This window comes from Euprymna scolopes, chromosome 36 (genome assembly GCF_053919585.1).
Source record: "Euprymna scolopes isolate OS-2025 chromosome 36, ASM5391958v1, whole genome shotgun sequence".
Lineage (NCBI taxonomy): Eukaryota > Metazoa > Mollusca > Cephalopoda > Sepiida > Sepiolidae > Euprymna > Euprymna scolopes.
Window position 1 is genome coordinate 58,612,759 of NC_136517.1, and position 20,083 is coordinate 58,632,841.

Below are 20,083 nucleotides of genomic sequence, written 5' to 3' on the forward strand. Positions count from 1 at the left end.
ACCACAGGGTGAGTATGAAAGAAAAGGAGAAACGAAGCAAATACACAGAGCTAGCCAGAGAGTTAAAAGGGATTTGGATGATGAAGAAAATCAAAATAGTACCGATAATAGTAGGAGCACTAGGAACAATTCCTAAAAACTTCGAAAAAAGAATGGCAGAAATTGGAATCAAAGGAATAGCTGAAAAAGTACACCGATTAACGATAATGAAAACGACTGAAATATTAAGGAAAACCCTTGAATGCGGAGAATAATACAAGAAGACAATATAACGAATAAGCGTTACAGGGAATTAAGAACACCAAAGCTGCATATCTACAAGTTCTATACCCCCGTCATGCCCCCCCCCCCTCCCCGGCATTGTTTCATCACCATTCCCCCCAATAAAAAAGTGATACCAAAGAGCCGAGAAGGGTCAAGAAGGACTGAAAGATAGAGGAGCGAGTGCTAGCCAGACCTCGACTGGACATGCGCAAAGAGAACTGGGATCTTGGGGAGGCTGGGTGCCACTCAAATTCCAGTATAAACCAATGGCCACTACCAGCAAGAAATCAATGATAAGAGGCTGTTGTGATTATGCAAATTCATTTGCAAATGCTATCAAAGGAGGTGGAGAGAGATGGGGAGATTTGTTGTCACTCAGCTTCCAGAGAACACCACAGGTTACCAATCAGATCGTTTGTCGACTTGTGTGGAAGCTCCATGTGATATAATAATAATAATAATAATAATAATAATAATAATAATAATAATAATAAGAAGAAGAAGAAGCAGAAGAAGAAGAAGAAGAAGAAAAAGAAAAAGAAGAAGAATATGAAGAAGAAGAAGAAGAATATGAAGAAGAAGGTAGAAGACAAGATAAAGAAAAAAAGAAACAAACAAATAAAAAGAATCAGAGAATAAAGAATAAAATAAAACTATGATAGAAAAAAGAAGGAAGTACCCTCCTCCCCTACCCAATCCAAAAAGATTAAAAAACAGAAAAGAAAAAAGGCCAAGGAGAAAAGCAGAAAATATCGAAATAAAACAAAGTATGAAAAATGAAGGAAAAAGAAAAAAAATCTATCTTTTCTGATTTACGAAGCAAAATATATTTCATATTTATAGAAAAATGCTTGAAGCATTCGAATTTGTTCGCAGTTTTGATTGAGAAAGAAAAAAAAAACAGACTAAAACAGACATTTTTTTATGATCTGCTTCGAAGAAGGACAAATTAAAAATTGGATCGTTGTACTTTTTCTTTGCACTTGGTTTAGATTCTTCGTTTTCTTTACTCGAGTTCTTTTACACATAACATTGATATTGAGTTTGTTTTTGTGGGTGTTTATCTGCGTTGCTATGTGTGGAACTTAAACATTATGTTATTTGTTATAGTGTGTATTAATTTGCCTTATCCTTATTTTATTGTTGTTATTGTGTGCTGTTCATTTGTAACTATATGGGCTCGTCCAGACTTTATGTACAGAGTAGCCTTCAAGCAATGACAGAGTAGTGTTTTTTTAACACACTATTCTGCACTTCTGTAAATACACAGGTTTGTTAATATTTCACCATATGGTCTTATATATATACTAGCAGAGAGACCCGACGTTTGAATGATGATCAGCGAATGTTTCACACTCCCATATTTTATTGTCATCGAAATCGGTGAAATCACACATTTTTCAATCATATCGATTGATTACCTGTTTCAGTTAGGGACCCATGGTGGTGCACCGCCACCGGAAGGAAGCTTCACATGCCTTCTCGCAGTGACATAGTCCAGAATACATTCTAATCTACATTGCACTGTAAAGAACCTACTGTTGATTTTATCATATTTTTTTTTATACATACTGGCTTGAATTAAAGTTTAAAATGGAAAAAGTCAAGTATCATGCTTCAATTGTACTCTAAACAGAAGCATTCATTTCGAACGCACCCTGTCTTATCAAAGAATCTACTGTTGATTTTATATGCCTGGCCTTACTGGTTGTGTGGTGATAATGGCTTGAATGTCAGTTTAAGATGAAAAAGTCAAGTACAGTACAACCCCGGGATACGGTGACCCTAGGATACGTTTTTTCAGGTTACGATGTGGAATACCATGTTCTACGGGACCCTGGTTACGGTATTTGCCCCGCCTTACGGTGTTATTTATGATGTTCTTTGATTATATACATGCGTATTATATATTTGATTATATACATGTGTATTATATGTTGTACTGTATTTTGTTGCTAATTTTTAATATGTACAAAATTTTGCTTAGGCACCGCCATACAGCGATTTCACCTTACGATCCCAACCCTGGAACAGATTAATGCCGTATCCCGAGGTATCATGGTGTAATTGTGCTTTTAAGCATAAACATTCATTTTGAACGCGCCTCTGTCATATCAAAGCACTTACTGTTGATTTTATATGTCGGGCTATTCGACTTGTGTGGTAATAAAACTTCTCAAATGCACTTGTGATGTTAGGCTGTGTAAGGCGTTAACTTTGGTCAAAATCGCCCTTTCTTGCTTTCATCAAATTATTTCGATTATCAACTATCGATACTTATCGAAGCCATTCAGATACAAAACCTATCTAAGAACACTACCAGGCACATAAAGTACCTTTGTGTAAAATTTCATAAAAATCGACTCAGCCCTTTACAAATCCATAGGGAACAAACTCACACACAGACAAAGTTCCTTATTCCTTTACTCCTCACATTCTACAGCGATGTTTCTAACAAACAGGGAAGCATTGCTGTTTTCTGGGTTAGAATCTATTCCATCTAACACTTATTGATAGCAAGTTTTTGACCTTGAAGTAACATGTGTTTTAGCTCCTTACATGAAATGGCTTCATACCTTGTCTGGAGCGATTTTCATACAAAAAAAAAACATGTTGCACTTGCAACGAGAACTTCTTGCTTGGGTTTGTTCTTGTGGTTGCTATGTGGGGCATAAAATATTATGTTTTAAACCAATATTTCCCAACATTTTTACCTGCATGGCACCTTACTAATAGTAGTGATGTTCAAAGGAACCTTTACATATGAAATATTTTACAACTTATTTATTTACAAGCACGCCATAAAATATGCTTAAATATGATATTTTAATTTATGCAGATTTCGTATTTATTATTATAGAGCCAATTCTCTATTGATTATTATATTGTATTTAATATATAGCAGTGGCCCTCTGGAGTAGCACGGTTGCGAAATACGTTTAAATCTGATATTTAAATTCTGTATTTATTATTATAGAGCTAATATTTTATCTAATATTTTATCGATAATTATATTGTACCCACTCTAAAAAAAAAAAAGAATGACTTGGGTGCCAAAACATTTAATGCTCCAGTTATGGTCATTACCGTCTAAGCTATCATCAGATGGATAAGAAGATATTAAAATTTAAATGACTTTAACGTATTAATGTACATTTGCACATATGTACAATAGCACTTTAAGTCAATTTGCGCCTGTTAAGTTCCAATTTTTGAAAATTTTTACCCCTTAGCAGCTATTTTTACCAGCTAAAGACCAAATCAAATGTGTCCCACAGGTCCAAATCTCGTATACATCAAGTTTCAAGTCTGTAGACCAAAAATTACAGAGGTGTTTAGTAGAGACTGTTCCTCATACAGACAACTAGCCAGCCAGCCAGCCAGCCAGCCAGCCATCCAGCCAGACAAACAGATAAGGTTAACAAGCAGGCACATAGCATTGCCCGTTTTATTTGTTTTGTTTTTTTTACATGAGGGTCACCACTTATCAAGGCCCAGAGGCCACCCAGGGATAAGGGCTATTGCGTGTACAGTAATCAATGAGATAGTATTGTAGTAATCATTAGTATTGGAGATTTGATAAAGTGTCTTACTTAAGGGGGCGGTTTGTCAGGAATTTGTTTATGTTGAATTTGAAGACATCCAAGTTGTAATCAGGTGGGAAACAGGCGAACGGAAGAGAGTTCCACAATCGTGCACTTCTGAGAAAGAAGCTCTGCTCATGGAATCTACGTTTTGATTTAGGCACAGATAAAGAGTGGGGAAAATTATTGACAGTAGTTTCAGCCAGACGGGTGTTTCTCGTAAAAGATTGGCGAGGGGGGACGAGGGATTGGAGCTCAGACGAGCACTTGTCATGGAAATAACAATAAACCAAAGACAGGCTCACAACGTCTCTTCTGTGGAAGAGAGGCTGCAGGGAAGAGAAAATGGCATCCCCCACCAAACCACGAAGTCTATTTTGTACTCTGTCAAGGCAGGATAGGCTGTTTTTAGCAGCTCCTGCCCAGATGTGGCAGCAGTACTCCATCCTTGAACGTACTTGGCTTTTATACAGATAGAGAATTGCATCAGTAGTGAGGTATCTTCTGGAGCGGTGGAAGGATCCCACCATTTTCCCAGCGTCACAGGCTACAGATTTGATGTACGTGTTCCATTTCAGATCAGGAGTAATGGTCAAACCCAGAAGCTTGTCAAAACATGGAGCCTCCCGAAGACGAGAGCAATCCATTTCAATTGATGCCAGATGGGGATCAGAGCGTTGATGATGTAAAGATAGAAGCTTGGTTTTGGATGCATTAAAAGTGACCAGCCACCTCTTCCCCCATTGTACCATATGCTCAAAATCAGAGGAGAGAGAATTAGAGAGAACTTTGTCATTTACGGCCTTTGATGTGTTGCCATAGATGGTCGTGTCATCAGCATAGATGTCAACAAATGATTTAAGTATGTGTTTTGTGAGATCATTGATGAAGAGAGTTGGGCCCAGGATGGACCCCTGAAGGACTCCAGCATTAATACTGTGGGCCTCTGATTTCTTCCCATCAACCACTACTCTTATGAACCTATCAGAGAGAAATGATTTAATGATTGAGAAAACATTTCCAGTAATACTGTAGCTGGAAATCTTGTGAAGTAGGCCCTTATGCCATACCTTATCGAAGGCCTTCGATATGTCAAGAGCAATTGCCCTGGAAAGGAAACCTTTGTCAAGAGATTCACTAATCCTATGTGATATAACCGTTAGCACATCTGCTGTAGATCTTGCAGAGCGGAAACCATATTGTATGTCACTAAAAAGGTTGTTTCTGTTGAGGTGGTTGACTATTTCTCTAATTAATATGGATTCCAACAACTTACTCATGACACATAAGAGACTTATTGGTCTGTACTGAGAGGGAGATCACTTTTCACCTGAATTCTTAAATAAAGGGCATACTGATGAGGTTTTCCAGGGTGTTGGAAAGCACTTCTCCTTAAGGTAACGCTTAAACAGTTTTGTAAGTATAGAGGCAAGTTCTGGTTGGAGCTTTTTCAGCACTATAACTGGAATGCCGTCAGGGCCAGTTGCTTTACTGGAATCAAGGTTTTTGATTAGCTTGGCGATCTCACGCACAGATATTTGTTGCATAGCGTGTTGTCTGTTATAGGAGGAAATACAGGGAGTTGATGGCCATTGCTTCATAGGGTAGAATTAGCTGCAAAGTTCTTGGCAAATAGTCTGGCCTTGTCTGATGCTGACGAGATGACCTCAGGTCCATTGATGATAGTTGGGATAGAACGCACACTTCTGTTCAAGATCCTGTTTGCTATTTGCCAGAACTGGTGGGAACCAAGCCGCTGCTCAGCTACTTTGGATTTAACAGACTGAGCATATAGCTCTCTTGCATTTTTTATTACTTTTTTACAGTGGTTGCTGGCAGTCCTGAAAGCAGCTTTAGTCTCAGTACATCTATTACGTTGGTAGCTATGGAAAAAGTGATTTCTGTGCGCAATGGCAGCAGCACATTCTGGGGAGAACCATGGCTGGCTGTTAGGTTTTAGTTGGAATTTTTTGGATGGTATGAATCGGTCTATGCCTACCATTAACCATTCGGTCAGGTCTAATACTATAGAGGACACATCCTTTTTAAACATAGAATGCAGAGGTAGGTCAGATATGAATGTACAGACGCTATTCCAGTCAGCCATAGAGTATCAATATACAGTACGATGGAGAGGTACGTCTGAAGACTTATTACATTTCATTTTTATCTTAACTGATACAGCAGAGTGGTCAGAGGATTCCAGAGGAGATAGAACGGAACATGAACACAGCTCAAGGGAAGTTGTAAGGAAAAGGTTTAGAAGGCTTGCATATTGACCAGTAGAATCGGGCACACGGGTGGGTTCGTGAACAATCTGAATGAGGTCATAGGTAATGGCAAAATCATGACAAAACCTCCCCTCATCATCGGTTTTATTTGAGTGGGTCAGCCATTCCACATTATGGACATTGAAGTCACCACAAATGTGAATGTTAGCCGAAGGATGAGCAGACAGGATGTGGTCAATTTTCTCAGATATGCTCTTAAAGATAGTAACTCCACTGGTGGGGGCGATAGAGGGCAAATATAAATGCAGTGGTGTAAGCTAGTGCAACCCGGAAGCACATATAAGGTAAATTAGGGTCTTCTCTGGAGATATCCCTACCACATGGAAAGCCATCTTTGATGTAGGCACATATTCCATGCTCATGGCGATCTTGGGGGTCAGATTTAGATGTTAAGTTAGAGTATCCTTTAATTATGAATTCGTCTAGAGAAGTGGTTGGCCCTATGCCAGTTTCACTTAGAAAGAATATGTCTGGTTTCGTCTCGGTTGTAAAATATGTTTAAATATGATATTTTAATTTATGCAGATTTTGTATTTATTATTATGGAGCCACTGCTCTATTGATTATTATATTGTACCCAATATATAGTAGCGATTTCAAAAGTAAAAAAATACATGACTTGAGTGTGATCAGCTAGAATCAAAACCAAAACATCCAACACTCCAGCGTTATTCGTTACCATAATAGCTAAGTCCATATGAATATCAAAACATTAAAAATAACGTTGTTAAACGTATAAATGTATATTGGCAAATACCTAGAGCTTACACATTACATCGGACTATGCCTGCCAAGTGACATCTTTTTCAATTTTGACTCCTTAGCAGCTATTTTTCTGGTTAAAAATTATATTGATTTTGTACCACAGATCCGAATACCTCATATATCAAGTTTCAAGTATGTAGACCAAAAATTTACAAAGTAGTTTAGTAGGGACCGTTTACTGCAAATGCAGCTCGAAATGCTTTGCAATTATGCACAATGTAGAAAATATGCATAAATAAAATACTGAGAAATAGTGAAATAAAACTAATCATAGTGAAATAAAATGAAATAATCCAATAATAAAACAGAAAAAAAAACGAACAGTGAATTGATAAAAGTTCTTTTTTAAAGGAATAATACAAACACAAATCTACCATACTGTAATCGGCCGAGAAGCAGTCCAGTGAAACAATGTTCCATATGCGGGCACTTCTAGGAAAGAAGCTTTTTTCATGGATTTTTTCGGTTTTCTTATGACTTTAATTAAACCGCATTGAGGGAGGATGATCCGTCTGCTTGTCTGGAAGACTGGGAAGATTTTGTTACTTTAGCACCCAGGCGCTTGGCTATTGAGTGTTGAATCATATTCCCTGTGGCACCACTGTCCATAACGATCCGTACCGGATGATAATTCGCTGTAAGGTTGTAATATTTTCATCCTCTCTATATAAATTGTTCAACTATTATGTACAGATAGAGAGTAGGGGAAATTGTTTATAGTGGTTGTAGCTAGTTGAAACTTTAATTAAGAATGTTCGCAAGAACAACTAAAAAATTTCTTGGTTACGGACTTCATAGAAATATTTAAACTATGTAATATAGCCATAAAATCTTTCTGTCAAACATTTAAATGCCAAAGCAACGAAAACAGAGAAGGCTTTTCGGAATTTTTCTCGGGAGTACTGGCAAAATGTAAAAAAAAAAATGTTTTGCAAGTTTGAATCAAAAGCAAATATTCAATCACTTTTTAAAAAGAAAAGAAATGGTCCATTCGAGTCATTGAATCAGATTGGCAAGGAATTAAATAAACTCTAAAAATGAGAAAAACCATTGAAAGTCGAGTACAACAAGTGCGCTCCACCTACAATCTATCTATACTCCTATACATATTTTTTTCGTGTATTGATATTCATACTAAAACCCTTTTTCCTATTTGCTTTAAAAGAAAATACAACTTTGTTATATATCGGTCGTGGAATTGCATTCATCTGCGAAAGATCTAGCTAATGTGCATATTCTTTTAAACATTCATTTTAATTAATTCTGTATTAGTTTTTTCGGTTTTCTTATGGCTTTAATTAACTATTATGTGCAATTATATTAATTCAAATATTTGTGTAAAAGGTTTGTAGTAAACGCAAAACCTTTTCCATATATATTTATGTTTACGTATATATTTTTGTTTAAAAATTTTTGCCTACCAAATTCCTCCGAGAGTTTTTGGTCTACAGACATGAAACTTCATATATAAGGTATTTGAACCCATGCAAAGCTTTATATTTGAGTTTTAGCCTGGGAAAATCGGTACAAAGTGTGAAAATAAAAAAAAATGAAATTTGCCAGATGAAGGTCGAACGCTGGCATTACGCATATGCATGCATAACGTAGTAGCTATTGGTTCACATTTTAATTTTTAGCCTTGCAGCATACATGTCTTCATAGCTCAGTCATTAATGGCAGAGGCAAAAATAAATCGGAAGCTTAACGTTTGGGTTTCGTTCTAGGTGATTGCGCACAAGTTCTTTTGTTTTTTTTACTTTTTAAATCATTACTATATATTGGATCCAATATAACCTATTATATAAATCTCACCTGTCTGTCTGGATGTGTGTATGTATGTATGTATGTATGTCTGCTTAAAACTTTCGACAGAGGCATCGGATTTTCATAAGAGTATCGTTTTGAATGCTCGACCCTTCGGACAACAAATATCGAAAAATTGGCTAAAGACATTAATTCTTTCACCCTCAGTTTTCTACAAGGAGGGTCGTTTTTTTGCATCGCCATTTTTGCAAGTTATCTTATCGGTTGGAATGACTTTACTAATTTCAACGTTCCGAACTTCCGGTCGCGTCATGGAGTAGGGGGTAAGATGTCAGGTTTTCTTTCACTTTCTTTTCCGCCTTCACGTCACGGGTTCGAGCCTGCCTGCCTACTACCACTTTTTTTTTTTTTGCTTATCACACACCTCCAAAAACGCGGGCAATGCCGGGCACCCAGGTTAGTTTATAATATAAATCTCACATGTCTGCTTAAATGTATGTATGTATGTATGTATGTATGTATGTATGTAGGTGGTCAAGGTCTGGTGTAGACGTGTGTTAAAAGCACACGGATGTCTTAGCTTCATACTGTGCTTCTCCCAGACGAATCAACCGCACGTGCACGTCATGACCACTGCCACTCAGACAGGGCTCTGATGAACGGCGAGTATCCTGCACTGTATAACTGGACCTCCACTGCCTTGTGGGCCAAGGTTATTTAACCAAAGGCTAAGAGTGAGGTAATCCTGACAGAAACCTCCAGAGGCCCTGTAAGCTGCGGCATATATGACCCACCGGCGTATGGAATATGCTCTGGTGCCTAGTAACCTAAGTCCCAGTCATGGATCAAATGGCATGGTGGGTGGAGAGGGCTCCCGTAAGCCATGGTGAAGGCAACCTCTCTAAGAGAAGGAAAACTGATATAAAACCTGTGGTGACTGCTGCATCCAATGATGTTGACTTGCTCCTCTTTTTGGTTCAATGTGGCAGTTGTTCAGAAAGTGGGATTGTCTCGGTGCAAAGTCTTTCCTCACTATAAAAAGCCTCAAGCACAGGCATTGCTTGATATAAATTAGATATACTTTTTACCATCTCGTGTATCTCGATAGTAAAAAGGCTGGCTGTAGACTAAAACGGCAAAACATGGAATGAAGTTGGCAAATATAGTTATGAACGTAAATGGCAATAAGGGAACTGGAACTTCCAGAGCCTGGCTTGGCCCGACAGGTGTCTCAGGGCTCCACAGCTTGGACCTGGTCGTCATCATGCTACTGTGAGGAAATATATGACAATGACTATCGGCTGTTGGAATGTGCGGACGCTGCTTGACTTGCCGTCAGCAATAACACGTCCAGAGTGTAGATCTGCTCTTGTATCTAAGGAACTTCAATGTTATGACATGGACATGGTTGCTCTGTCTGAGACCAGGTTGGCTGATGAGGGACAGTTTTCTGAGTTGGCTGGGGCCTACACCATTTTCTGGAGTGGTAGAGCAGATGGATGTAAGAGGGAATCAGGCATGGCTTTTGCTATAAAAGTATCAATTCTTTTTAGCCTGGAAGAACTTCCCTGTAGTGTGAGTGACCGGATAATGACTATGAGGTTACCTCTGGTAAATGGTCGTTATACAACTTTTTTGAATGTCTATGCACCAACTATGTGTGCAACAGAAGATGAAAAGGTTGCTTTCTACCTCGCTTTGTGCAGTGTAGTAAGACGTATTCCCTCTTCTGACAAGATCTTCATTCTTGGAGATTTTAATGCTAGGGTTGGAAGAGATTTTGAAACCTAGAATGTGCTGGGCAAACACTGAGTGGGCAAGTGTAATAGCAATGGTCTTATGTTGTTGCCGTTTTGTTCAGAGATGGGTTTTAAAATCGGTAACACCATGTTTCAGCAGAAGGACAAATACAAGACGACCCGGATGCATCCTGGTTCCAAACAATGGCACTTGACAAACAATGGCACTATGTGTTAGTCAGAAAATGTGAGATGAGGGATACCTGCAGTGTTTGTGTCATGTGTGGTGCAGAGTGATGGACTGACCATCGGTTGGTCCGTGCAAAGGTTAAGTGGGTTCTGATGCCCAAGATGAGGGGCCTGGTGTGGCTATCCCAAAGTGACTTAATGTTGCCCGTCTAAGGGACAATATTGTGAGGGAGAAACTACTTAAGGAGATGGAAGAGATTGACTGTGAAAACACTTGGCCTGCTTTTAAGGAATCTGTCTATGAGGTACGTGAGAGAGTATTAGATTATTGTGAGCATAAACATCAGGATTGGTTCAATGAGAATGATACTGAAATTCAGGCTCTGCTTGATTCAAAGGCCAGGGCATTGCATGCTTATCTCGAGGGTGGTTTGACGGATGGTGAGCAAGATCGATTGAGGGACAATTTTAAGGCGATCAAGCGTGAGGTGCAGAGGAGGTTGCGAAACGTGCAAGATGAATGGTGGAGGCAGAAAGCTGAGGAAATACAGCTTGCCTCGGATTCGAACAACATCAAGGTCTTATACAGCCTACTGCATGTGGTTTATGGACCATCCAGATCACCTATCGCTCGAAGGATGGTGAGGATCTTCTTCAAGACCCTATGGACATTCTTCATAGATGGAGGGAACATTTTGATGACCTTCTGAACAGGTCTTCTTACGTTGATCAGGAGTTTGTTAGGTCGATTCCTAGCAATCCGATCAAGGATATCTTGGTAGAGGTTCCTTCTCTCCAGGAGGTTGAAGCAGCTGTCCATAAGCTGAACAATAGAAAGTCTCCTGACCTGAATCGTTTGCATGCAGCACACCTCACACTCCAGACCAATTATGTCTGAGCAGAGCTGGGCTGATAAGCCACCAGACTACTCATCAGCGCAGTGGGCCACAAAACAGTCTTGTGTTGCCAAATCTAACCTGTATCAACTGCAAGCGGACGTACAAAACAGCAGGTGGTTTGAAGCGGCATTTGACCATCAAGAACGTGCGGCTAGTAGCGCACATGTCTGCACAATGTGTACCAAAGAATGCTAGAGTTTGGCAGGGTTTAAAAGCCACCTTTGTTTCTGTATATCTTTTGTTTTGTGCTATATCAAGTGATGGCAATGTTCGAAAACGAATTTGCTGCCATCATGTATGTATGTGTGTATGTTAAAAAAAAACTTGGCACACAAAGGCTAAGGGTGAGGTAACCCTGACAGAAACCTCCAGAGGAGCTTAGGCCCTGTAAGCTGTGGCATACATAACCCACCGGCGTGTGGAATATACTCTGGTGCCCAGCAACCTAAGTCCCAGTCATGGATCAAATGGCATGATGGCTGGAGAGGGCAACCTCTCTAGGAGAAGGAAAACCCTGATATAAAACCTGCGGCGACTGCTGCATCCAATGATGTTGACTTGCTCTTCTTTTTGGTTCAATGTGGCAGTTGTTAAGAGAGTGGGGTTGGCTCGGTGCAAAATCTTTCCTCACTATAAAAAGCCTCAAGCACAGGCATTGCTTGATATGTAATGGAATACACGCTTTGCAATCAGTGTGTATCTCAATAACAAAAAGGCTGGCTGTAGCTTAAAATGGCCAGCAGACACTCAATGAGGACTGATGTGGATATGGGTGTCAATGGAAATAAAGACTCTGGAACATTCAAAGTCTGGTCCGGCAGGTGTTCAGGGCACCACAGCCTGGACCCGGTCATCAGCAGATGTGCAGGACTATAGAAGGTTCATAGAAGTGACCGTCCGGCACATGCTGCTGGTTGCACTCAGGTCTACCTCATTTGAGCCAGAGATGTATTAAGCAATGGCAATACTCGAGAACGTATGTATGTATGTATGTATGTATGTATGTATGTATGTATGTATGTATGTATGTATGTATGCCTAAAACTTTCGACAGAGGCGACGGATTTTCAAAAAAATCGATATTATGACCACAAAAGTACATTCAACAATAAAAAACACTGTATGAAAACAACACTAGCAAATAAATACTGGCAAATCAAGGAAAGCAGACATTCGCCGGTAGTCGAATGGAAAATAATAAGACAAGCTACCACGTGTAGGGACCTAGACGACCCATGTAGATTATGCTTTCATGAAAAGTTTGCTATCCTGTACTTTAAAGAACCCCAACATCTATTAAACTGTAGAAGAGAAATAGCAAACAACTGTGTTCACAAGATAAAATTTACTCTAGGATAGCGATATAAAATAGTTTTAAAACTAACAAAAACAATAGAAAATAAACAAATAAATAAATTAAATAAACATGAATATACATAAACGATCACACATATATGTATGTATACATATATATGTATATATATGTGCATATATGTGTGTACACATATATATATTTATATATAAACTAAAATAAAAAACACTAACCTAGATTTAAAACAGATCAAGAAACTAAATATCCAGGCTAAATAGAGCACACACAAAGAAACAGGTCAACCAGAGGTCAAATAGGCCTTTGTCCGATAAGTGCATGATCATTGGCTGATAGGAAGGGCGCGGTAGATACTAGAAAATTGATTGGCTAACTAAAATCTCAATAGAAGATGCGTATATAAAAACGACAAACAACCACAAAATTCGCGCATAAGCCTGAAGAGTCATAGAATGGATGAAACACAGAATATTCAGTGTAGCTTAATCGCCACATATATTTTATAACTTACTATATATATATATATGTGTGTGTGTGTGTGTGTGTGTTTGTGTATACGAAGTATTTAAGATATTCCTAGACCATCAATTTAATTTGAAAGAGTGAACGTGTAATCACACGTTTTTTTTGTTTGTTATAGAATAATAAAATATCTTGATCAAATTATAGAAAAAGAACACCAGATCAACAGCGTGCTAAAAATCATGCTAGCCCCGAAAAATATATCGTCAATACAGGTTTTCTTGTTTTAGTAAATTATTGTGACGTGTTTATTCCAAACTTTCATAAGTTGTGTGCTCCTCTACATGGCATATCGACAAAAGATAATGATTGGTATGGATGATCGAATGCTAGGAGGTATTTAATAAAAATATCCTCACATCAGAATTATTTTTGACGCACTATAATTTTGATCTTGAAATCATTGTGACTACTGACTCCATATCATACAGCATTGGAGCTTGCCTGTTACATAAAATGACAGATTGCTAAAACATATCGTCAAGGCCTTTCGTGCGTTACTATCTGTAAAAAAAGGTTACATTTCGAGAAGGAAGCATTGAGTATTATTTTTATAGTCACTAAATTTCATCGATTTGTTCGTGGAATACATTTTGTGTTATAAACCGACAACTGCTAACGATTTATGGGTAAAAAAAGGATTACAAACGCAAACTGCAAACAGACTGCAGAGGTCATTCTCCTCAATTGCAATTATAAAATAGAGTTTCTTCCATCGTTAAAAATTAGTCATAATGAAGGATTATCTAGACATCTAATAATATACTGGACCCCTTGGAAACACAGTGATTATTTCACTACAAACTGGGGTAGAAGGAAAAAACACATTGTGTAACGCTATTAGGGAGCTTTCAGTAACACTCGAAGAATTAAAAGAAAAGTGTTAGACGACGATAAAAAACCTGAAAAATAAAAGAAAAAGATTCACAAATCTCGGAAGTGCATCACTGCATCAGTGATGAAGTAGTGGTTATTCCTGCAGCATTACAGAAAAGAACAATGAAAGAATTTCATGTCGATCATCCAGACATTTCGAGAATGAAAAGTTTCACGAGATTGAAAAATGTTATGTGCAGTGGACAAGTATGGACAAAGTATTGGAAAGGCGATGAAAAGGTTGCTTGGCAGCGAAGATAACTGCTATGAAGTTCAGACTCTGGTCCTAAACTGACCGACTGTGACCTAGGAACTACATAGATGTTGCTGGCCAGTGGATAGTTTATATAGTGATGGACAGTTTCTCGAAATGACCAGAAATAACAAAATGTAAAGCACACGCACACACACACACACACACACACACACACACACACACACACACACACACGCACGCACGCGCGCGCACACACACACACGCACGCGCGCACACACACACACACACATGCGCGTGCGCGCACGCACACACACACACACACACACACACACGCACACACGCACGCACGCACACACACACACACACACGCGCGTGTGCGGGAGATGCCAGTATATTTCACATGAATTGTTCGTTCGATTGAGGATTGTTAACTGTATTATATTAGACAACGTCTAATGAATTTAAACTATTCTGTCAAAGTTTGTAGTGAAAGGTATCACGATGACACCATACTATGCGAGTTAGAATGGTTCGTGAATTTATTAAAACAGTGCTTAAGAAAGCAAAACGTACCCCGCCGAAAAAACCTATGCAAGAATTTTTGGGAATATATAACATGATCCCAAATAACAATGTTTCATGGCGCTATGAGAAGAAATGTTTGCAATTAAGATAAAAAGTGTTTTATTAAACATTTGCCAATCCACACGAAACCAGGACGTGAGAAAATGTAACCAAGGGATAATTCAAATTTGGAGAAAACTTATTTCGAATGCTCAAAAACAATACATTCTACCGAGAAACAGAGATAGCGGATAAACGAATTGAGAACACGCTTTATATGGTAAAAAACCTGTTTACCCATAAAAACGCACATGAACCAGGTGAGAAAACAATATTTAAATATAATATATACATATATAATATAATACAAGAATAATACTCCAGAGGACGAACGAATGGCTGTTGTATTCGATAAATTTGAGATATCAATATCGCAAATAGGCCGTAAACAACGAAGATACAAAAAAAAAAGCAAAAAAACAAAAAAAAACAAAAAACAAAAAAAAAAACAAAAACAAAAACAAACAACCAAATAACCAAAAAGAAAAAGAAAAAAAAACATAGGATTACGGATTTATCGAAATTATCTACCAACGAATAAGGTGGCGGGAGAAAAGACGTTAAGGCTTGCAACGAAATGGCATCGTTGCTTACAAACAATCTTTTCTTGTAACAAACTGGTCACGTGCAAAATGAATAGACGACGCTCAAAATGTATAAACATATTGATCCCTCTTTTTACTTAAAATTTCACCAAAAATCAGGAAATTAACAAATTTTAATGGAATTTTCAGTATTTATCAAATAATGACCATAAAATATAATAAATCCATTATTTTGATTTGAATCTTAGTAGAAATGTATTATTTTGTTTAAACAATAACGCCTTTGCTAAAATTATGGTTTTCAGTAGTAAAAAAAAATGAATGAATTTATTTTTGCTTTTTTATGAAAATAAAGCATCGTAAATTGTAAAAATAAAAATATTTATTAAAAAAATTTTTTTTCAGAAACATTACGAAAAAGCCTCTAAAATCTGTATTAATGAATTCGATATAACCCGAAGAAAAATTAATCTCTCGAACTACCAATATTATCATTGAATTAAGCATTGTCTATTCAATATTTTCACACGAAAAAATAATTGAAAAGATATTTCTATTTTTTTAGATTACATGTTTCATTAAAATTCATATGTAAGATTCTAATATTTTCCTTGTTTGAATGAACATCAAACTTTGGCGTAACATACTTTTTATATAACCCTGAAAAAAAAAATTTAAATTTAAAAGCAGAGGCACGGAAAAATAATTAAATTAAAATGGTAAAAATTAGACAAACGTTCAGGATGTGAATGTACGGATGCACGACTGAGAAAAAAAAAGAAACCCCCTATAACTAACTGACGTCATTTTCAGACAACATTTCGGCTTTCATACATTTTAGGCTTGGTAGAATCACCAAGTAGACGACTTCGTTTGCGGTTGCTTAAGCGAAGGTAGAATCTCTCGCTTTTGGGGGCTAATTAAGCTATTTTTGTACAAACGAGGTGTTTTTTTTTTATTTAATTCAATATCTTAGGACTTTACTATTTATCTTTGAAATAGACCCAGAAAACTAATATTTATTTTTCAAAGGATTTTTACAATGAATGTATTTAACTTCAAAATTTAACTGAATTTGTCAGCTTCCGAATGTCGCCGTGAAAACATTTTTCATTATAACTTTTTTTTTCTTTTTACATGTACAGATATTTTTTCCTTTTAGAAATTAACTTTAGTCTTTAATCTTTCAAATACAATCAAAAAGTAGTCGGAAACCTACAAAAAATTATGATAAACCGACTTTCAAAACTAGGTCGCCCTATCCTTTCATCCGCCAGTATTGCTCACACCTAGTAGATGCACGTCTTTTGTCTGAAAGCCAAAAATTATCTATTAAAGAGAAACCGCGTGTACCATATTTTATACAGCCAACCCCTTGTTCTGCGAGATTTGACGGGACTAGCGTGTCTCTGTAACGCATCAAATCTGGCCACTCGGAAATGTCGTTCACACATGAGAGAATCTTACTTCCGTCCTACCCACCTTCGACAAGTTTGACAATTCCAAGTTCTCAGAGATTTGATACTAATAAGCCCTAAACGGGGGAAAAAGTATTCAGACTCCATATAAAGCAAGGCTAAAAGAGGGTGTTATGGTGTGATGGCGATCTGGCCTTATTTCGCGACTATGGAATCTTCTGAACATTATGTATAGAGCAGCTTACAACGAAGAACGAGGAGTCTTTTGGTCTTTGTATGAACACTCTCACTTTTAAATATATCACCATGTTGTCTTATCACTAACCTGTCAAAGTCACGACAAAGATGTAGACAGAAATGCAAGTTTTAAGATGATAAAATAAGTTTGCTTTTCATTCTTACTTTAAGGTCATCAGGAAGTTTTTTATCTTGCTTGAACAGTTTTTGGATCGATTCGTTTCGCAAAATCGTAAAAAGAGTTCCGGATCCTGCACTGCCTGTTAAAAAAGAAATAGAAATTAATTTAAAACGTTTGTAACAAGCTACTGAATACAATGCACTTTTATATATAAAAAAAATAGTAGAAAGAAATGTGTTCCCTTCAGTTAACCATTGAGCTCGGGTTATATTGTTTGTAATACCGACAAAAGCGAGTTTGTAAAGCCAGTTAAGTATAAAAATTAAAAATTACCAGTTTTTTGTCCGCTATATATCTTTCTCTTTTTCACCCTCCAGCTAGGGATTAACTACTATTCTTGCCTGCGTCGATATTCCCTTTTGTTTATAATTGAGTATTCCAATCTTCGTATTCTTTCCATTCTTTATTACCCTAGACTCCTAATAATCATAGATAGATAGATAGATAGATAGATAGATAGGTCATATATGAAATAAAGGATTCAAACAACTCAAAGTGAGAGAGAAAGTAACTAGGATAGATAATAACCATTATTATTTATCCTAGTTTGTTGGAATTTTATTCCTGTTTAATCTTTCTTCCTCTCTTTTTCCTCTTCTTCTTCTTCTTCTTCTTCTTCTTCTTCTTCTTCTTTCTTACTCTTTTATCTATTTCTGATGTGATGATGATGATCATTGTTGTTTCACGTGACTTAATTGGACTCGCTGATTGGTTTGGGAAGTTCCGCTTGTTTTTTTTTTTAAGATTTGCGTTATTTTGCCGGTTGAGGTTTCGTCCACTGGTGCAGGACGTGTGAATTTTGTGTCCCCCCCCCCCCAAAAAAAACGTAAAAATTAGAAATAGTCTTAACTGGAATTTAAAACAGTAGGAAATTACGAAAGTTTGGAAATAAGTTAACCAAGTGAAGATCTTGTTTATCCAGATGTCGTGACTAGACTATAAAAAGTCGAAGAAGAAGACATGTCAGTAAAGACATAAAAATCAGTAACCTTCGTGCATTATAGGGTATAAAACATTTTATTTCTTTTAGGAAAGAAGAAGAAGTTTAATGACACACATGAGGTCAAAATACTGCAAGGCTAAGTTTAGCCGGGTTACAAATGGAAAGTCGATTTCGATGTGCACGATAAGAAAGGAAATTCTGCCGATCGTGGTGGTGGAAACTCAGTTACCAAATAGATGAAATTACGAAAATTTCCAAATGGACTTTGATTAAGCATTCGTGGTTTTATTTTCGTCATCTGCAAAGAGCAAACTTGGATTTATTTACTTAAAGTCGAAAAGAGATATTGCGATGATTAAGGGGAAGTAACACATGTTGACTTATTTTCGTCCACACGTAAAAATAAGATATGGTCGTCCATTGTAAACAGCGCTTTAGTAAGTGACTTCTTTCTATCTCTCTTTCCTTCTCCTATTCCTCGCTCTCTCTTGTATTTTTTTTTTTATCACTTAAGGTCTGTTGAACCTTGCTAAAAGGACAAATTTAGCAGTTGCAGACGCAAGTGAACATTTTACATTTTCTTATTTTTTTTAATCATTTTTTTTCTATCTCTTTTTTCTCAATAAATTATTTTATCTTCTAGACGGTCGTTTCTGGCTTTTTTTTTGTTGCATTTTTTAAAAAGTACCTTGGTAACTCTGACCCGCGGGATAACTGTCGTTGGAAATAGCGGCAAATTTTACGCATGAGTTACTTTCTCATTTCAGTAAGAAATGAGGCACTTGATAATTTTTTTTTTTTTTTTTTTTTTGCGAATTACTGATGATTAGAAGAATTACAACTGAATCTAAAAACTGAGAAATATTTTAGAATGCATTTTTTTGTGATATCCCATACAGGAAAGAAGCCTTAGGGAAATGAACTTTTAATATTTCTTAGTGTGCGTGTGTAAGTCGGGATTTTCTGTTGTCTATAATCGTGCTGTGAGTGCGTGCGTTATGGCAAATTTCCTTATGCTGTGGCTCGAAACCGGAGAAAGTTGCAACAGGTTGCCCTGTTGTTGCCTCTAAGGTATGGAAACACTAATGTGCGTCCAACCTCTTCCAATGCCGGAATGCCAACGTCAAAATCCGTCCCTATGCGGTATTCAGCCGTTTTAAATAGGAAGCGAGGGGGGGCATAACGTGAAATCATGTTCGCACGTGAATCACGCGTGCCAAAGAATTAAAAGATGGCCCCCAGACGCCCAGAGAGGCAGACGATTAAAATTATTTCTCACAGCATATATACATGACTACTGCTAATATTTTTCTTTTCAGCATTATTTTTTGTAATTGTGAAACAAATGTTTTGTCTTCAATTCCCAAATAAAATTTGATCATTTCACACGTGCCTCGATATCTTCTATCATTTGATAGAGTTTTGTATTTCATTTTACGTCCAAACATCCAACAGAAAGTAAGTTATTTGACAAACTATAGTAGACATTCATTAAATGTAGCATAATAATACGTTTGTATTTATTCTATGAATTACGACTAAGAAAGGAAATTGGAGACCTATTTCAGAATGTGTAAGATGTGGAGAACCACAACAATAAGTGCCAACGGTTGGCGTGTGCCCTCTGTAGAGAAATGCTGGAATTCGAATCTAAAACCCGCCCCATACGAAAAATAAGACAAATGCAAATTTAAG

General features: G+C 37.2%; 1 protein-coding gene across 3 annotated transcripts in view; it reads right to left on the reverse strand.

The window, feature by feature from the left end:
* Positions 1–20,083, reverse strand: part of LOC145260527 (uncharacterized) — a 502,535-nt gene that overhangs the window by 76,764 nt on the left and 405,688 nt on the right. For all 3 annotated transcript variants that reach the window (XM_080118723.1, XM_080118721.1, XM_080118722.1), the window contains one exon: positions 17,430–17,524. In XM_080118723.1, coding sequence (XP_079974849.1) covers positions 17,430–17,524 — 95 coding nt within the window. The remainder of the gene's footprint in view (positions 1–17,429; positions 17,525–20,083) is intronic.